Raw genomic sequence first — 21,385 nt, 5'->3', positions numbered from 1 at the left:
AAGCAGTGGCAATTTCGTCATCTTGATAATTATTTATTTAATTGACTACATCTATGTGATCTCTGTATATACAACACAGAATTTTAATATCAAGCGTTATTTGAAAGCCGATGGACTTTGGATTGCAAATGCAAGAATCTTGTTCTTGCGTTAATGGCTGGAATTTCATGGCAATGGGCCGGAAATGGATTGGGAAAAATGATGATTGGTCAGAATCTTTGATTTTCCCGACCACTAAAATTTCTGGTGTGGGTTCCTCAAGGTGTCGGTAAGGAAGTTGAAGAGGGAGAAGAGAAAGATTTTCAGGCCAACACTCAGAAGTGCGAGAGTTTCCTATGATCCTGAGACTTATGCCATGAATTTTGATCATGGGGTGGCGTCATTTGAGCCGGCTAGGTTCGCAGATCCGTCGTGGATATCAAGTAAGTGTGGGTTGGTGATCTTTCTCATATCAAGAGTGCAAATTGGAAGTTCTGCAATTTCATCCAATGCTTCCTTTCTTTTCACTATGTATCCCAGGAAGAGTGTAAATTGGTGTCGTTGGTTTTGAACCATTAGATGTAGTGCAATTTTGAAATTTCAGAATTTTGATGCTGTCCCCTCAAGAGGAATGTAAATTTGGACGCTTGATTTCAATTAAAGCAATATGATCAACTCTCTGTCAATCAATCTCTCTCGCTCTGTCATTTACGAAGGGTTTAAAAATGTCAATTTGAAAAGTCTTTTTAATAAAAATGCAATTTGATCAATCGCTGATAATAGAACTCATAATGTTGGCGATCTCTCTCTAAACAATAAAAGTAAAGCACACCTTCAAATATTATCGAGAAATATGCTTTCAATACTGAAAATCATTGTGATAGCCTTAAAATATATTTTCAATTCGAATTATAAAGTTGAAAGCTCCAAAAATAGTGCACATCAAAGAGATATATGAAAATCTTGAAAATTGACAGTCGAAAATGCTTCACAAGATGCACTATTTTTACAAAACTTGAAATCTATTCCATACATCTTGATGTCGATACGATCAATTTGAGGATATTTGAGCATCAAACCAACCTCTTCAAGTGAAATTTTTGAGGTGGGATCGAATTTGATTGTGTATAAACTTTTTCCTTTAATAAATGGGTGTGGTTTCTACAAGGTTTAAACTTTAAAAAATCAAATTAAGGTACACCTCAAAATTTTATTAAAACATGTAATTTTAGTATAAAAATTTATAAGGATTATCTGAAAATCCATTTTTATATCTAATTATAAAATTTTAAATTTAAAAAATGGTTAAAATCAAGTAGATCCATAAACATACGAAAATCTAGAAAATGGACAGTCTAGATAATGAGTTCCAAGATACACTATTTTTGGTACTTGAAATCTCTTTTTTATCCATATTCATACATCTCGATGTCCAAATAATCGATCAATGGGTTTTTCAACATTAAAACAACATTTCCCAACTGATTTTTAGGTGCATCTATAATTCTACATTTTAATGTTGCAACCTTATATAAAAATTTTCATTAATAAATTAGCATCATACATTAATTAGAAAATAACAAAAGCAGTTGGTACTAACATTTGACATTATTATTCGCTCACTCTCAAGTTTCCAATCATGGTTTGGTTAGGCGATTTTTAGTATCCAAGCAAATATAAATTAGTGCATATACTTAATTCTAGTTATTACGATATGACTAAAACTAAATTTGGTATTATCAAAAGCATCTTATAGAGCTCGTATGTTAGGCTCTCATTGGAGCATACTGTGAATCTACTCCCTCAATCAAAAAGCTTTCTTCGAGATTTTCGCTATGAAATTTTGTGAACTGTTTAAGAATCACTAGATGATTATTTTTCAAAAGAAATATGAGTTTCGAGTTTTTTGACACAGATTTCACCATTTCAAAACTTGGACATTCTCTGTTCAATCTTGAGGCCTTATATTTTTTTGGAACACAGAAAGCTCAATGAATTTTTCTTTTTCTAAAGGGTTGAAGATGTTTTTGGGTCTTAAAATTACTTCTATATTCCGTTTTATACTATAGAGTAACATGTACATTCTTATGGGAGTATAATATTTATTGAGTACTATAGGATCATTTATTTTCGATACAAGATAATCACAATCACTTATAACCATCATATGTAAAATATGGCACAAAGTTCAAAAAATTTACCAATAAAATAAAAACGTACGGGAAGAATTCACATTCAAAGACCAAACTTCATTGCAGACATGGACCCACTATATATTTTTCCCATAAAAAAAAGATGAAGGACATAAGAAATTCCCCTCAATAAATAACCATTTGAAGCGGTTTTTTCCCCAAAAAGTTCTAAATGATAACTAGTGATTTATTTAGATAACTTGATCTATATCCTCATCCCTATATACAAATTTTCTTTTTGCCATTCCCGATATTCCAGCACAAAAGCAGTTGCAATTTCGTCATCTTGATAATTACTAATTTATTTAGCTAACTAAATGTTTTAACTCACCCTATATATATACCACGCAGAATTTTAATATCAAGCGTTCTTTGAAAGCCCATGGACTTCTCTACTGGGTTGAGAATGCAAGAATCTTGCACGTGCGTTAATTGTCGGAATTTCATGGCATTTGGCTGGAAATCGTTGGGGAAAGATGGTGATTGGTCGGAAATTTTCCCAGCCGCTAAGGATTCTGGTGTGAGTTCATCAAGGTGGCGGTCCATGTGGAAGAAGTTGAAGAGGGAGAAAAGAAAGATTTTCAGGCCAACACTCAGAAATGCGAGAGTTTCCTATGATCCTGAGACTTATGCTATGAATTTTGATCATGGGGTCGCGTCATTTGAGCCCGATAATTTGAGCCGTTCGTTCCCGGCGAGGTTTGCAGATCCGTCGCAGATATCAAGAAGTGTTCGTGGGTGATCTCTCTCGTATGAAGAGTGCAAATTGGAAGATTTGCAATTTGATCAAATGCTTCCTTTCGTTTCTCTATCCATCTCCTGGAAGATTTGCAATTTGATCAAATACTTCCTTTCTTCTCTCTATGATCCCCGGAAGAGTGTAAATTGGTGCCGGTCGGTTTTGAACCATTAGATGTAGTGCAATTATGAAATTTCAGAATTTTGATGCTGTCCTCTCAAGAGGAATGTAAATTTGGAGGGTCAATTTCAATTCAAGCAATATGATCGACTCTCTGTCAATCAATCTCCCTCGCTCTCTCATTTAAGAAGCGTCTAAAAATGTCAATTTGAAAAGTCTTTTTAATAAAAATGCCATTTGATCGATCGCTGATATTAGAACTCAGAATGTTGGCGATCTTTCTCTCTAAACAATAAAAGTAAAGCGCACCTTCAACTATTATCGAGAAATGTGCTTTCAATATTGAAAATCATTGTGATAGCCTTAAAATATATTTTCATCTCGCATTATAAAATTGAAAGCTCCAAAAATAGTGCACATTGAAGAGATATATGAAAATCTTGAAAATTGACAGTCTAAAATGCTTCACAAGATGCACTATATTTAGAAAACTTGAAATCTATTCCATACATCTTGATGTTGATACGATCAATTTGAGGATATTTGAGCATCAAACCAACCTCTTCTAGTGAAATTTTTGAGGTGGGATCCAATTTGATTGTGTATCAACTTCTTGCTTTAATAAATGGGTGTGGTTTCTATAAGGTTTAAACTTTAAAAAATCAAATTATGGTACACCTCCAAATTTTATTATAACATGTAATTTGGGTGTAAAAATTTATTAGGATTATCTGAAAATCCATTTTTATATCTAATTATAAAATTTTAAACTTAAAAAATGGTTAAAATCAAGTTGATCCATGAACATATGAAAATCTAGAAAATGGACGGTCTAGATAATGAGTTGCAAGATACACTATTTTTGGCACTTGAAATATCTTTTTTATCCATATTCATACATCTCGATGTCCAAATAATCGATCAGGGGGCCTTTCAACATTAAAACAATATTTCCCAATTGATTTTTTAGGTGCATCTATAATTCTGCATTTTAAAGTTGCAACCTTATATAAAAAAATTTGTTAATAAATTAGCATCATACATTAATTATAAAATAACAAAAGCAGTTGGTACTAACATTTGACGTTATTATTCGCTCACTCTCAAGTATCCAATCATGGTTTGGTTAGGCGATTTTTAGTATCGAAGCAAATATAAATTAGTGCATATACTTAATTCTAGTTATTACGATATGACTAAAAGTAAATTTGGTATTATCAAAAGCATCTTATGCTATAAGAGCACGTATATTAAGCTCTCATTGGAGCATACTGTGAATCTACTCCCTCAATCAAAAGGCTTTCTTCGGGATTTTCGCTATGAAATTTTGTGAACTATTTAAGAATCACTAGATGATTATTTTTCAAAAGAAATATGAGTTTCGAGTTTTTTGACACAGATTTCACCATTTCAAAACTTTGACATTCTCTGTTCAATCTTGAGGCTTTATATTTTTTTGGAACACAGAAAGCTCAATGAATATTTCTTTTTCTAAAGGGTTGAAGATGTTTTTGGGTCTTAAAATTACTTCTATATTCCGTTTTATACTATAGAGTAAATGGCATGTATATTCTTATGGGAGTATAATATTTATTGAGTACTATAGGATCGTTTATTTTTTATACAAGATAATCACAATCACTTATAACCATCATATGTGAAGTCAAATTGCTTGGAATATGGCACAAAGTTCAAAAAATTTACCAATAATATAAATACGTACAGGAAGAATTCACATCCAAAGACCAAACTTCATTGCAACCTCCTTGTATATGAAGGACATGGACCCACTATATATTTTTCCCTTATAAAAAAAATGAAGGACATAAGAAGTTCCCCTCAATAAAAAACCATTTGAAGCGGTTTTTTCCCCAAAAAGTTCTAAATGATAACTAGTGATTTATTTAGATAACTTGATCTATATACTCATCCCTATATACTTTTTGGCATTCCCGATATTCCAGCACAAAAGCAGTTGCAATTTCGTCATCTTGATAATTACTGATTTATTTCGCTAACTAGATGTATCAACTCACCCTATATATATATATAACGCAGAATTTTAATATCAAGCGTTCTTTGAAAGCCATGGACGTCTCTACTGGGGTGAGAATGCAAGAATCTTGCTCTTGCGTTAATTGTCGGAATTTCATGGCATTTGGCAGGAAATCGTTAGGAAAAGATGGTGATTGGTCGGAATCTTTGATTTTCCCTGCCGCTAAGGATTCTGGTGTGAGTTCATCAAGGTGGCGATCCATATGGAGGAAGTTGAAGAGGGAGAAAAGAAAGATTTTCAGGCCAACACTCAGAAATGCGAGAGTTTCCTATGATCCTGAGACTTATGCTATGAATTTTGATCATGGGGTCGCGTCATTTGAGCCCGATAATTTGAGCCGTTCGTTCCCGGCGAGGTTTGCAGATCCGTCGCAGATATAAAGAATTGTGGGTTGGTGATAGCTCTCTTATGAAGAATGCCAATTGAAAGATTTGCAATTTGATCAAATGCTTCCCTTCTTTTCTCTATCCATCTCCTGGAAGATTTGCAATTTGATCAAATACTTCCTTTCTTCTCTCTATGATCCCCGGAAGAGTGTAAATTGGTGCCGGTTGGTTTTGAACCATTAGATGTAGTGCAATTATGAAATTTCAGAATTTTGATGCTGTCCTATCAAGACGAATGTAAATTTGGATGGTCAATTTCACTTCAAGCAATATGATCATCTCTCTCTCTCTCTCTCTCTCTCTCTCTCTCTCTCTCTCTCTCTCTCTCTCGGTTTATGAACTGTCCAAAATATCAATTTGAAAAGTCTTTTTAGTAAAATTTGATCCATCGCTGATATTACTACTCAGAATTTTGGTAATATCTCTCTTTCTTGTTGATAATATATCTCTCTCCCCTCTTTCTTGTTGGTAATATCTCTCTTTCTTTGTGGGTGGATTCGAATTTGGGTAGTTGTAATGCAACCTTCGACATTTTAAGCTCATAAACCAGTAAATGCGATCTTCTCCCTCTCTCAAACCTCATAAACTACTAAATTCGATCCTCTCTCTCTCTCTCTCTCTCTCTCTCTCTCTCTCTCTCTCTCTCTAAGCTCATAAACTAGTAAATTCGACCTCTCTCTCTCCCTCTCTCAATCCTCATAAACTACTAAATTCTCTCTCTCTCTCTCTCTCTCTCTCTCTCTCTCTCTCTCTCTCTCTCTCTCTCTCTCTCTCTCTCTCTCTCTCTCTCTCTCTCTCTCTCTCTCTCTCTAAGCTCATAAACTAGTAAATTCGACCTCTCTCTCTCCCTCTCTCAATCCTCATAAACTACTAAATTCGATCCTCTCTCTCTCTCTCTAAGTTCACAAACTAGTACATTCGATCTTCTCTCTCTAAGCTCATAAACTGGTAAATTCGACCTCTCTCTCTCCCCTCCCCCCATGGACAGTCAAATCCGAGAAGATGTAGGAAACTTGATCTATGTTCTGGTCTGATCAAATTCTAAAGGAAAAGTGTTGCATGAGTCACGCCCATCATAAAGGTGGACTTCGAATAAAGTGTATCCTCCGTTGATTTCACATAGATGGTGCTCTTAAAAATACCAAAAAAAAGTATTTTTAATTTTTAAAATTTTAATTTTTAAAATTTTAATTTTGAAAATTTTAATTTTGAAAATTTTAATTTTTAAAATTTTAATTTTTTTTTTCATATTCATGGTCATCTTGGCTATATGATGAATCCATAAAAATACTAGATAAAAAATCTATACCTAAAAATAAATTTTTAAAAGGGCCACATGTACATATGAATCGGCCGATTCATAGAAACCTCATCCAATTCTAAAGCTTTCAATGGTTTTATATGCAATGACAAGGAGTGTGAGAATCTATTCTTTATTCCTCTTTTACACATCACTTTGCCACTATTACTTTAGAACTTGGAATTTATTTTCCAAAGCTTTGATCAAATGATGAAGGACTTTCCATGTCACATGCCACACAAAAATGATAAAGTTTATGTGAACTTAAAACAAAAGGAAAAATGGGAAGGGTCGTTTACTTTTTAGTTTAAGAAAGTCATGATTACCTGTAGTCATGAGATTGTAAAATTTGGAAATGTAAAATTTGATGGCTAATGGTATGCTATCATTCATTCTCAGTCCCCCCCAAAAACAATATTTATTAAAGATCCTAACTATCAAATTTCAAATTTGATAGATAGGATGATTATGACTTTTTTGTACAAAAAAATATATGATTTTACTAAATATTATCAGTTCATATTTGATAGTTATTCGTTTATTATTAAGGTTACTTTCATCGTTGTTCTTGATGTTTTGGTTGTTATAATAATTTTTTGGTTGTTTGGTTGATATATTTCATTGAAGCTAAGATCATTACATATATTTCATTATTGGTTTGTCTTGTGGGAGCACATGGTACATTTATTCCCTCCTGCAAAAAACCTACTGAAAACAATTTTTTTAAAAATATAATATAGAATCCACCTTAGAAATAAAATATAGAATCCACTTTAGATACTTCTAATAATTATGGGTGTGGTTTCCATAAGGTTGCAACGTTAAAAATTCCAATTAAGGTACACCTCCAAATTTTATTATAACAAATAGTTTTAATGTAAAATATTTTTAGGATTATCTCAAAATCTATTTTTATATCTAATTGTAAAATTTTAAACTCCAAAAATGGTTAAAATTAAGTAGATCTATAAACATATGGAAATCTTGAAAATAGATGGTTTAGATAAAGTGTTGTGAGATGCATTATTTTTAGGACTCAAAATTATTTTTATTTTTCATAGTCATATATATCTCAATATCGAGATGATCAATTAGAGTGTTTTTAACATTAAAACAACATTTTCCGATAGATTTTTGAGGTGCATATGTAGTTCTACATTTTAAGGTTGCAACCTTATATAAACTTTTTCCAATAATTATATCTTTTCAAAAAAAAAAAAAACTTTTTTCCAATAATTATACCTCCCAAACATTTGAATTAGGATGCTATTTTTCAAGCCTTTACATGGGGCATATGTTTGTTTTTAGTTGGAAACCAAAATTTGAGTTTTTAAAAATACTTCGGGTTTTGTCTAATGGAGGCCACCAAAATTTGAGTTTTTTAAAAGTACTTAGGGCTTTGTCCAATGGAGTGACTCTAGGATATGCCCTGTGGAAACCTCTAGTTTTTTGGCTTCATTCATATAACCATGAACCACAAAATACTTTATACTTTTTTGAATGTCAGCTTGCTTTATTTTTATAGCAAATGATATTGAGTGCAATTGATAAGTGAAGCTTTTGAATCATCCTTCACTTTAGTTAGAAGCAAAGCAAAGGGGAATCTTGCCTTCTTTTCCTTTTCCCCTTTCCCATTCTTGTGCTTTTGAAAAATTTATTTGTATGGAAGGTGGTTTGGAGATTGGGGAGCTGCCCCCCCTCCCCCAAAAAACAAAAAACAAAAAAAAAAAAGAAAGGTCAGCACAATGGTAGACCTTAACAACACATTCAGCAAAAGTCCATCGACATGTAGAATGACCAATCTAACCAGGTTACAACATTTATTGTTTGATTTTATTTTAGGGAAAATTTTGAAACTACCTATATGAAATCGACTATTTAGCATTTTAAACATATTTTTTATTTAATTTTAAAAAGAAGTATAGCAAATTAAGGATAGCTAGTAAGGATGAGGATAAAACATAAAACAAACTAAAATATCACTCCAAGGAAAAGATGCAATTAGAAAGTTTATTAGGGATGATCTTTTTAAATAAATTCACACAAAAATTATCAAGCCAAACTCCCGCAGGGGTATATTATCCATTTACTTCCTCGGGCAAAACTGGGACATCATCTTTTTTTTATCACAAATTTTGGGGATATGCTCTTTAGAATATGGCAAACGATCTCAAAGAAAAAAAAGAAAATTTAACTTGCGCTCTCTACATGCCTAAAAAACATATAATCCAAAGATTGCACCAGAACCGTTCAATTTTTGGAGGGAATGCGTAGATGTTTATGAACTCAAAATCTAAATTATTTTTTTTTCAAAATAACCATCTAGTTATAACTAGATAGATCTCAAAAGTTCAAATAATAAAAAACAAAAAAACTCCCACGCTAGTATTTTGCCTTATGGAGTAAGTGTATAAAATGCTCCGAAGCAGGCATTGTATAAACACCGAATATGAATTACCTGAGAGTGAGGATCCGAACGCTTCTAATTGGGCTCCTTTTCTTTCTTATATCAAGAAATATAAAGGCTTTAGGAAGAAAGTAAAGTTATAATTCAAAACCCAGCAAAAAAAAATGCAATTTTCATGCTAAAATGACCTTATTTTGATCATCATGACCTCAATAATTATAAAAAAAAAAACGAATTTCCAATTCTTAAAAATAATTGATCATGTAACATGTTATGTGAATAATCCATTTTTAACTAATCAGAAATCCGCCAAATCTGCACCATGTTCAGAACTTCAAATTGGAAATAGATTATCAGGCCCCGTAGGCTTCTCCAAGGCTAAAATTGGCTTTACTTTTTGCAGCCAGTCTAGACCTTATGTTAACCACAGGCTTAAAAGAAATCCTATACCCAAATTTACTATCCGAAGACTTGGCCTCTTTGGCCGAAAAGGTGCGAATCTGACAACACTGATACATTGTGCTGAGACATGGATCCTTGCACTTTATAAATTCTTTGAATAAACCCCTGAATGGAAGAATGGATACGCAATCTTCAGAAAAAAAAAATAATAAATGAAGTGTTGAGGTAAAATAGGATGAGATACATTGTATTGAGCCTCACTGGAGGATAAATTGAAAGAAATCTTTCACGAGAAAGAGCTTTAAATAACTCAATAAGTATGGGCGATCTCACTATCTTCATAAGGATGGATAAAATCAACATGATCATTTAAGTATGGATAAAAATCAACAGATCCAAGCACCATGTGATAAAACTCATGCCAAAAACTCTCTGATTTTCCCTCCTACAGTCGAAAAATTTTCTCATTTGTGCACGTGCATCCCACATACAGATGTGTGTGTGTGTGCGTGAGGTTTGGGAAGAGGCTGAGATAAACATGAAACACAATATCAGGAAACATGAACCGCAGCATGATACAAGGAATAAAAGTAAACTAGCTCTTATTATAATGTATTTACGTATATATTTAAATTTAATTTTGCCCAAGGAAATGTGACCATGAATTCCACATGATCACCAATTAAACAGATCATCAATTGCTAAATGTGTGTACAATGACTGTTTTCTTTTTCTTACTGTTGTTTTTTATTAATTTACTGTTGTTGATATTGATAATTTCATCTTGCATGCCTGTATATAAAATTTTCACATAGTAGGTGCCTTCGCAGCCCCATGCTTGCAAGCAAATCCCTGTGTCCGGTTCTTCATTTCATCTCCAGCCACAAGAAAGAAAGCAGTATGCCTACACACACACAGTCACATGAACAAGCATAATATTATGCATGGACACACGTGCATGCACAGACACACACAAAACATGCATACATATACCACAAATTTCATAGTATGCCTGTGAGTTTGTGTTTGCCAATGTTTGGTTTTTTACGAGTGTTTGCAAATAGAGTATTGCAGGATTATCCATAGGGAAGTATGCCCACCTGAAAAAGTTCTTCATTTTAAGCTTTGAATCAGGATCTATGTTTGATGTAGTGTCTAGGGCCGCATTCATGTGGTGTAACCACCTTTCAGCTGCTTGGTGTGTGACCGGGAATGGTCTGTGGCGCCCAATTAGGGCAGGATGACCTAAAGAAATCATATTTTAAGTCCAACTTGTAATAATAACATATGATAAGGAGAAAATGGCACCAGCATTATGCAATCACAAAGCAGAATAGAAATCATTTGTTTACCACAATGGCAGATGAATTAAGTAGATGAATAAAATAACTGAATCTCTCTCTCTCTCTCTCTCTCTCTCTCTCTCTCTCTCTGCGCACACATGAAAGTTTGTCAACCAATCAACTGCCAATATCATGAAAGTTTGTCAACCAATCAACTGCCAATATCATGAATAATAGATGACCATATGTGAAATTCGTACGTGAAAATTTATTTTCTGAGAAGTAAGCTCTATCAATGACTATATGAGGAATACAAGTGGTACATCGTAACAGAAAACTCTTACAGCGGTGAGAGGTCCCAAACATTCAAAGCCCCTTCTTAACTCCCAGTCAAAATTATCAAAGAAAGAAAATGACCTTCCACCACTTCCACATTCTCCCACCTAGTTCAACGGTTCTAGTACCACTGCTAGTCTAGCCTCTTGCCACAGGATGGGACCTTCACTACAGATCCAAAAATTGATATTCAAGGAATCCCATCTCTACCAGTAGGGAATAAAAGACCCAAAAGATCCTAGAACAATGGAGAAGCACTTTAGATTCTTCCTACATGGAGAATACACACTAGTTCACCACACAATGTATTTTGTACAAATGTACATATACATGCATGTCATCATCATCTAAGCCTCATCCCAACTATTTGGGGTCGGCTATATAAATTTTGTTCCACCATTCTGCTCATAAGTCAAGGATTCATGACAAGATTTGGCAAAGTTTTACGCTGGATGCCCTACGTAACACAACCCTCCTCCTTTACCCGGACTTGGGACCGGCATGACCGGCTTGGAGCTGACCAAGGCAGAATTATATAAGGTGAATGAAAGTTACTATCCATAAAATTATTAAGACAGAATTACCCCTCTGGATGTACATGACAATAAGAAGCTAGAAATATTTCTTAGAAGAAACCCCGATACATTGCTCAAAACATGTGGCAAGTGTAAGTGCACATGTACTAATGTGTTTAATATGGGCGTGCTATTGATTTCTCTCCTCTTGTGATTTTATCCTATGTTTTAGTCTTCATTTTTCATGCATTCTCTAGTCATAGCATTCCCTTGGTTGCATTTCAAAAGCAAATTGACTCAAAGCTTTCTTCACTATTATCCATCTCTTTTTATTATCAGTTATCACCAGAATCACTCAATGAAAGGACAAAATTTCTAACACCAATTTTGAATAATCTTGGTAGGTTTATGCAGTAGGAAAGGGATCAGCAGGCCATATTAGGCCAATGCACAGCAAGCAAAACTGTGTCAGACAAAGACACCACGACTACTACGAGTCTCTTCAAATTCAAGGTATAATCCCATGAGAGACTTTGAGAAACGAAGTCAATTCTTGTCCTCCTAAACTTCAAGTTATCTCAAGTTATTTCTGGACTAATCAATCAAACTGATCCCGAAAGGCATGAAGGAAAATATAACAACGTAAAAATAAATTAACATCTTGAACAAGATTTCGAATGTCCAGTTGAAGTTGAACCGAAATTTGTTTTCTTGAAAGTATTCACCTTGCCAGAACCAACATGTTGACATGTTATTGTGAACAAAGGCTTACTAAAATGTAGTAGTTGGATGACATTGATAAAAGGATTCCCTAATCCCTAGAAATGATAATCCATCCCTCACAATATTGTCTAGAACTAAGAACTCCATAGGCCAACCCCCAATCGCTATTTTAAACAATCTTTGCTCATATAAAACCCCATTTTCAAGGACTCAGAATTGTATGATACCCTTCACCTCACAGTAATGACATTTTGAAGTCAATGCCGGAAATAGTCTCAATTAAATTAATAGGTCTGAAGTGCCAAATATTATCACCACCACTTTCTGAGAAATAAGAATAATACTCTTAGTTTACTGTGCTGGACCAGGAAGCGAAGTCATAAAATTAGCTTTCCACAAAATTACACATTATAGATTGGTCACTCACAAAAATTAAAAAGAGAAATTATTGACTCATTTAGTTCAGCACTAAATGTGGTTCTTACATATGTTTCTCACATTATATAGTGTCGAAGCACATGTGGTCCTTACATATCAGAAATATACTTGCTAATTTATTGTCGATATAGTGGAAGCCTGACAAATGCAGATGGGAAATATATATAGTTAGAATCATATATGATAGTGCATACATTATAGAATGCTTTGATGGTGAGCCTCATACTTTGCAAGGGGTTGATAACCGCTTTGATGACATAAACGTTTTACGAAGAATAAACCTTCCAGCAAGACTATCATATATATATATATGATAGTGCATACATTATAGAATGCTTTGATGGTGAGCCCCATACTTTGCAAGGGGTTGATAACCGCTTTGATGACATAAACGTTTTACGAAGAATAAACCTTCCAGCAAGGCTATCATATATATATATATATATATATATATATATATATATATATATATATATATATATATATAAGTAATGACACTATGAGACCCTCCCACACCCATGTGAGTAGGACCCCAAAGGATCACCATTAAATTGACACAGGTCTCTAGAAAAGTTATGACATGGGTGTGGAACTTGGGTGAATGGGTTTATTGATAACCTTTCTAGAGATCGGTGTCAAAATTTAATGGTGATCATTTGGGGTCCTACTCACATGGGTGTGGGAGGGTCCCATAGAATCATTACTATATATATATATATATATAGATGGTACTACAAAACGCCTACAGGCAAAAATGAACAGTGATTTTGCCTAACCTCATCACCATCCAAACTTCATCGCACGGTCACAGTAGTCCGATAGTGTTTCAATTTTCTTTTTTTTTTTACTATTCGAAATGATATTAAATTTGGAGCGTATATACATATTAGTGAGACGCACCTAATAAAAATATGAAAAAAATAATTCGTAAAATATAAATTGACCAAAATACCACCATAAATTTTCGGTGGTATTTTGGTCAATTTAGATTTTGCGAATTATTTTTTTCATATTTTTATTAGGTGCGCCTCACTAAGATGCACACACGCTCCAAATTTTCAAGTAATTTGGATTTGTAAAAAAAAATGAAAATTGAAATGCTACCGAACAATTGTGACCATGCGATAAAGTTTGGATGGTGATGAGGGTAGACAATAAAGTTGGAAAGAGTTTTCATATATATATATATATATATATATATATATATATATATATATATATATATATATATATATATATATATATATATATATATATATATAAATAAAGTTGGAAAGAGTTTCCTATATATATATATATATATATATATATATATATTGTTTGAATCAATTATATGGTGCCAAATAAAAAAGACGAACTAGAACTTCAAAATTAAATTTGCGGAACCAAACAAAAATTGCAAGAACATAAGCAATAAAGAGTACTAATTTCTCTCAATGTTTGAAAACTCTACCGAGTTATCGGGGCTTGGCAGCTAGTCCAAAACCAAACACATGGAACCGGTCGAGTCTGAGCAATTACCCAATATTTTATTTTATTTTATTGTCTGGACTTGGCCAACTATCTGACAGGCTCAGGTACCTGACCCAAGCTTGGGACCCTGCAAGTCACAACCAAAGTCCGTTTTTTCTTAACACTGATTTTTATCAATCTTTGAAGAGATGAAGCGAGTGTAATTCACCGTCCAACATGGTCTAGTCAGGTTACTGCAACCAAAATTCATACAAAGGAAAACCGCTATCATAGTCTAATCAAACGAAAAAAATTGTCAAGATGGGGATTGTTGATTCTTGAAACTCTCTCAACTACCCTGACACACATGCTTTCCAAAACTAGAGAAAAAAAATTTATATTCATCACTCCATTTATTGGAAAAGATTGAATTTTATCTTTGGTTGGAATATGAAACTTAAGGATGCTTCCTGATATAAAAACATCTAAACAAATACATAAGAATGAGAACTACTGAGATCTTATTTAGAAATCTAATACGATGATCTAACATAGCACTCATTTTTAATTGATCAACAAAATCAAGAAAAAACAAAGACCTCTTCTCTGTTTCCCTTTCATTAGTAATGATACTCAAAATTATATGTACTCTAAACAGAGCTCCTCCACCCTCGAGTTATACAACTATCATTGATCACTAGCACCCAAAAAATCTTGCTTTTAATTTCTGGTATACTCTCACCTCATCAATTAAAAATAAGAAAAAGATTGTCAAACTGAATAAATTCTCATTGCAATCACTTACTTACTCGCAACCAAAGTACAGATGCACCTACAGCTAATCCACTATCATCTGAAGGTTTACATTTACATTCCAACCATCACAACATGCCCCAAGTACAACATACAGAGATATAATGCATCAACTTCAGATCCACAATGTCACTATAAGAGCCACCCAAGTTATTCAATGTCAAAAACACCCAGCTCCAGTGTTTTAAAAAGCAGACCGCCTAACGCCTTGGCAATCCAGAAGGCCCGAGTGAATCACCCAGGCCTAGGTGGCCAAATTAGGTAGATATCCTTGAGCGCCCGCCTAGGTGCCTGCGGCCGCACAGGGGTGGAAATGCGGCTCCTTGAGGGTATTTTTGGGTCATTTTCTTAATACTAAAAGGGTAAAATTGTGGGTTTTAGGTTCATTTGAAACCTAAAACCTATTAGAGGCTATTTTAGAGAGAGAAAACTCAAAAACCAATAATCTACTGGGCCGCCCAGGTTCTGAGTGCCCGTCTAGGCGCTGGGCAGCCTGGACCCCCTCGACCGCCTAAGTGCCACCTAGCGCTTTTTGAAACACTGCCCAGTTCAAAGCATCTTGAAAGAACAAATGTTAAAATGCCGAGCATCACTTGTCTGACATTTTAGATCTCGTACTATCTTCATCTTTTTTAATATATAACATGTGACTCCCTCTTTAGTTTGTCTGCATGTGTGTGTGTATGTTTTCCGTGACTCCCTCTTTATTTTGCTGAGCCTGGGACTCAAGCAATCACTACTTTTCTGAAGTTTCTAGTCTTCCAGATTCTCTCAAAATTAGGAAACCAGTTCCTTAATAGTTTTAGGAACCTAGGCCCTTAGAAAGGGCTTTCAAAACTTCAACAAAATTAGGAGACTATCTTAACTTGAGAAAAAAGAAGAAACAACTTAATTATCTCCCTGCTGCTCTACTAAATTATCAAAAAGGAAAGCCTGAACAGGTAATTGCAGATTCAAAGGCATCCACTGATATCCTACGTATATAGCAAAGTGACTCCCTGGATAAACTTCAGAACTTTAATCACTCTAGCTTAAGAATAGCTTAGGTACTAAAACATACACTACATCGTGGCATGATGCATTCATCAGTCATGATGCAGTAAGAGAATTCTATGCAGCTAATAATGAAGTACAAAAGCAAGAAGTCAGGCTTGTCATCCCATTTTACTGTTCTTCCATTTTCTTTTTCTTTTTTTCTTTTTGGGGGCTAATTTTGTTGCTATTTTTTTTTTTGAGAAATGGGGCTAATTTTGTTGCTATTATTCCTTCAAACTTTGTATACTTATGTTTTAAGTAATATAGACATGAAAAGCATGCATCTAAATTGATCGATAAGAAATACGCGCCGGGAATAAGATAATTCTTAGCCAAGTGCATGTGTTTTAAACAACCGCCAAGTGCTCCCCTTTCCAGAAATTGTTAAAATCAAAGCAGGTATCTAAAGAAACTGGAATGTCATTTAAGATTCAGCCAAACAACTGAATGAGCTCAGATGCCATAAAAATGCTACCAAGAATCTATTGCTTGTCAAGAAAATAAAGAGAAGATAGTTAGATAAAAAGCAAAATGGAATATTATCAAGGTCACCTCTTCTCTCGGAGTACAAGGGGGGGCCTCCCATTCTCTGAACAAAAAATTCATACTGGTTACGGATGGCATCTTCCTTTTTTGAATTGGAAAAAATTGAAAGAAACCATTCTTCCTCGTCTGCATAAACCCTTTCCAATAAGGGTCAAACCAGGAATTAGACAAGGATAATCTACTCATATGCTCCAGAGGAAAAGGAAACTCATAAAAAAAGTGGAAACAACAATGGTAACCACCACAAACCATATCGACATACTGAAACCATCTACATAACAACCACAATCAGCAAAACATAAAGACGCTCACAAAGGGAAATTTCCGTCACACAAAAATAAGTAAATAAAATATAAAAACAGAAATCTATGAGCAACTAAGTCTGTCTCAACTGAGCAACTAAGTCTGTCTCAACTGCCGACAAGGGCATGGAATGTTCCCTTCATTCTTTTCCTTTTGAAAGGTTAGAATATTTCTTTTTGATAAAAGTTCATGGAATAGAATAATTCTTTTGAGAAATTCCCTCAAAAAAAATACTTCCTTTGAGAAAGTACGAAGAATATTCTATTGCACATGCACGAATACATGCTTTCCATATTGAATGGTATAGACAATAGAATAGAATATTTCTTCTAATATATTTTTTTCAGAATGCTGTCTATATGTAAGGATATATTTTGACGCACTGCAATTTGGTTAAGCATACATTCTCTGTGAATAATCCTGAGAACTATATGCTCACTTACTTTAAAAGGACTCATCGACTAGCCCTAGGAGACTAACAATGATGATATAGGCGCCTTGACCAATTCTGCCTAGACTTGTATCAATGTGGGTAGATATTAAGTTTTAACATGAAGCAGGAATCAAGAGATGTCAATATTGTTCAATCATCCAAGATTGATAGCTCTCTACATTCTTCCCCCTTGATTTGCCTTAATTCTTCAACCTTATCCTAGCATTTTGATCTAGCATTTGGCATTGATACCTCTATGGAAAACCATGCCATGCAATTACCAAAGGGAAAATAGGGATTGAGAGAACAAAGAAACTATCACATTTCATGAACAAAGAAATTGCACGATTCCTGAACCCCAAAGCACACAGAATACAAAAGGAAAAGTGACCAATGCCGTAAGTCATGACTCTACATTAAATAATCAGCTAATAAGAAGAGATGTTCAAAAAGTCAGCCGTCCGATCGCCTAGGCGGCTTTCTAGAGACAATGCCTAGGCATTCTTAAGGCAATCACTGTTAGGCGCCAGAACTAGGCGCCCGCTTAGGCGGTCGGGAGCCCGATTAGGCAGTCGAAAAGGCGGTGAAAGGTGCCCGCCTAGGCGGCCTGCAGGAGTATGGAGGAAAAAAATTTGGGGAGGGAGCTAAAAAAGTCATTTTACCCCATTAAAATGGGGGATAAGGGTTTGGGGGGGTCATTCTTGTCCCCAAAAACAATATTAGTTAACTTTAGAGTGAGAAACAACTTGAAAACTACCAGATTTGAAGATTTTTTGAGAGATCAAATTTTTTTTCGAAATCCTCAAATGGTCGCAATGTTAAAGGATATTCAACCCCAATCTTTTTTAGGCTTGTAGGGGTTGTAAAAGAGGAGATTTGGGATCCAAACATTTCAATTTGGCCCGAAATCGAGTCCACTTCAAGAAGGTTGGTATATTTCAATAGTTTTTATTAGGTTTTGTATTTTTTCCCTTAATGTCTATTGTCTAATGATGTTATTTTTTACTATTTGTATAATGTGCTTTCTCGATGTATGATTCATAAGGCATGATTATTTTATTAGTTGGTTTAATATTTGCTTACTGCTTATTAAATAATTTCATGTGTGATATTCTTTTTCGATTTTATGTTATATCATTGCAATTTTGATGTGTATGTTTTACCTAGATTTATTTTTTGGTTAAGCCAATACATTAAAGTGAGGCAGGTCAATGTCACTTCCTATTTGTAATAAGAAGCCAATACATACAAAACTCCAATACACACAAAACTTACTTATTAAACAATAAAACAGACAATTTTATGTATAATGAAATTGGGGGAGATGTGAGGATCCAAATTTTAAAAAATAATCATCGGGTTTTTTGGGTCTGAGCGCCCGCTTAGGCGGCCCAGCCCCCAACTACCTGTTTTTTTGGGTATGGACGCCCGCCTAGGCAGCCCAGCCCCCCAACTGCCAAGGCGGCCACCTCTGACTTACTGAACATTGATAAGAAGGCAACATGATTGAAAATCCATGAAGGTAATTGATAAACTTGAAAAATGACATATAGTACACAAGCATGCAAACTTTTCTCGCTGAGGGGCTATAACAGAAAAGAGAAACTACTGAACGATTAGTCATGCAAATAATGGATCCAAAACCCTAGAAAGTGGGAGGCAGATACAAGCTGGAAACATTACAAAACTAGAAAATTACCAGTTATGCTATAGTGATTCTGTATTCCAATTCAACTCCCTTACCATCACTATCACCCCAAATTGAATTCAAGATAAATTTAAAACTTTAAACACAAAAATCAGGAGGAAAAAAGCTGCAAATGGAGTGAAAATACAGTCTAAAGGAACTTACTGAATGGATTAGATATTTAAAATAACAGCCAAATGGTCACAAGTATATGGAGACCACTAACACAGATCCTTATGCGAATACCATGAGATACTAAGCCCTACAACCGTGACAAAACCAGTGAAACTGCATAAAATATCAACTAGAAGCAATGGTCAAAAGAAGAGAGCAAAGGACACAAAGGATACACCGACCATTACACAAACCTATGTATGGAACCCCAATACATAAAAAACCCTAAAACCATGATTAGAGACGCTGAAACTGAAAAAATCAGGAAGCAAAGGAAGGAAATACATGATTAAGACATAATATCAAGTAGACAAACGATCCACAAGCCACTTATACAATGCCTAGTACAAATTACAGGAGAAATAATCCCTAAAAACAAAAAACATGAATTAAATATGGAAGGAATAGACAGGAAAATGGGAAAAAAAAAAAGAAAAGGATAAGTGAAAAACCTGCCATAGAAGTTGGTTGATAGGTCAATGAATGCTTGGAGACCTAGGGTTTGAAAGAGGTTGGTTTCATCGATGGCGAAGGCATCCTCGAGTTTAACCCCGCTCCACTCCGAGGCCTTCTGTTGCAGAGATTGCATCTCTCTCTCTCTCTACCGCGTTTTTCCAAAGCCAAAAAACTGGTCTTTGCCACTCCAGAGCCCAATCTTATGGTGATGGTAAAATGACTAAAGTACCCCTTAATGTTCTAATAGCTGCGTGGTACGGGGGTTATTTATGGTAAATTGAAGATATTCGAACTGAGAAGGGAAAATAGGAATGGTTTGGTGCTTCTGCGGGAGTATGCTGTAGTTTGTTCCATGGGAAAAATTCCTTCTTAAGGGGATGGGTTTGACCCTAAATTCTCATAAAAATATTTATCACATTAAGATGAATTTGGAAAATAAAATTTAGAGAGAATATAAAAACACACACAAGAGATCAACTATTCAAACAGTTTACTCATATCTTTTAGTTTAATTTCAAAATGATCATAATGATGAGTTGGAATAGTTGAAAAGGATCGCCTTCAGGTAGAGGGGGGATTTCTCTTTCTCAAATTGTTGAAAAGTTAGGAATATTATAATAAATTGCTCTAATAAATATTAGGAGCTCAAAAATTGTTACAAGGCCATCTGTTTGGTAGACAATCACATCTAAGATTTTAACTTTGGGTGAAATTCATTTAATGCGTCAACCTTAAACCATGGGCACCTCAAAATCTCATTATAAGATTTATTTGTCAAGAAAAAAAAAATCTCTTTATAAGATGCATTTTAGGTAATGAGACTATTATGATGGCCTTAAAATATATTTCTTCACCCTTACTGTGAAATTAAAAGTTCTAAAAATGGATCAGATCTAATAAAACTATTAACACTTAAAAATGTTGATAATAGACGGTCTAGATAATGTATTATAATATATACTATTCTCTTGAAATTCATTTGTTCTTTCGCATTCATACATATCGAGGTGCACCTTATTCATACAGTATAAGGTCAACACATTTATAAACTTTTTACTTTAACTTTTAAGATATCATAATTTTATTTATTAGAATTGAATGAAATATGATTTGAATTTTAGAAAAGATATCAATTTCTCAAATTATCTTGTTAAATAATTGAAGTATCAAATGATTCTATTTGACATAAAATGTGCCTTACTTAGGAACCTATGGAAAAATATAGAAAAATGAATGAATTATCTCACTTCAAAGTTGAGAACATTGAACAAGTAGCGGTATTTTGATATTTTAACCCACTTAAGTAGCTACTTACTTGGCAAATAACAAAAAAATACCCTTGTTGTTTAAGATTAGTAACATGAAACAAAGTTTTACAATTAAAAAAATGGGTTTCATGTTGAACAACTAAGGCCAGTTTCGTTATTTTGTAGTTTCATGTTACTAACAACAAATAAATGGGCCTCTTTGGTCATTGGGCTTGGGTAGTTCAAGTGGGCTAAGTGATTAAAATATTCTTTACTTTTTTAGGATTCCCAATTTTAAATAAATGGCCATTTGGTTATTTTTTACTATATATTTTTAAGAGGTATTTGGGACAAATGGGACTT

The 21,385-nt window shown here is 34.1% G+C and overlaps 3 protein-coding genes across 7 annotated transcripts; 2 read left to right on the top strand and 1 right to left on the bottom strand.

Moving 5' to 3' along the window:
• The first annotated feature begins 2,553 nt into the window (after positions 1-2,553).
• Positions 2,554-2,913, top strand: LOC148782132 (uncharacterized). Its single transcript, XM_088866288.1, has one exon. It carries the CDS (start codon positions 2,554-2,556, stop codon positions 2,911-2,913), a length of 360 nt encoding a protein of 119 aa, XP_088722414.1.
• Positions 2,914-5,118: 2,205 nt separating this feature from the next.
• On the top strand, positions 5,119-5,466 carry LOC148782131 (uncharacterized). The gene has a single exon (XM_088866287.1). It carries the CDS (start codon positions 5,119-5,121, stop codon positions 5,464-5,466), a length of 348 nt encoding a protein of 115 aa, XP_088722413.1.
• Positions 5,467-9,349: 3,883 nt separating this feature from the next.
• Positions 9,350-19,977, bottom strand: GLB3 (hemoglobin 3). 5 transcript variants are annotated; one of them, XM_088868161.1, is made up of 4 exons: positions 19,772-19,977; positions 16,729-16,859; positions 10,682-10,826; positions 9,350-9,746 (listed from the first exon to the last, which is right to left on the bottom strand). In XM_088868161.1, exons 1-4 carry the CDS (start codon positions 19,906-19,908, stop codon positions 9,533-9,535), a joined length of 627 nt encoding a protein of 208 aa, XP_088724287.1. In that variant the 5' UTR covers positions 19,909-19,977; the 3' UTR covers positions 9,350-9,532. The 5 variants fall into 5 exon arrangements, with proteins under 5 accessions (XP_088724287.1, XP_088724288.1, XP_006842233.1 ...); XM_088868162.1 differs by having other exon boundaries at positions 16,729-16,848; positions 19,772-19,949; XM_006842170.4 differs by lacking the exon at positions 9,350-9,746 and adding an exon at positions 10,167-10,485 and having other exon boundaries at positions 19,772-19,960.
• Positions 19,978-21,385: the final 1,408 nt, after the last annotated feature.

The sequence above is a fragment of the Amborella trichopoda genome, chromosome 5 (genome assembly GCF_054954075.1).
Source record: "Amborella trichopoda isolate Santa Cruz 75 chromosome 5, AtrichopodaSantaCruz75HAP2 v2.0, whole genome shotgun sequence".
Lineage (NCBI taxonomy): Eukaryota > Viridiplantae > Streptophyta > Magnoliopsida > Amborellales > Amborellaceae > Amborella > Amborella trichopoda.
This window is presented reverse-complemented; position numbering and strand designations above follow the sequence as displayed.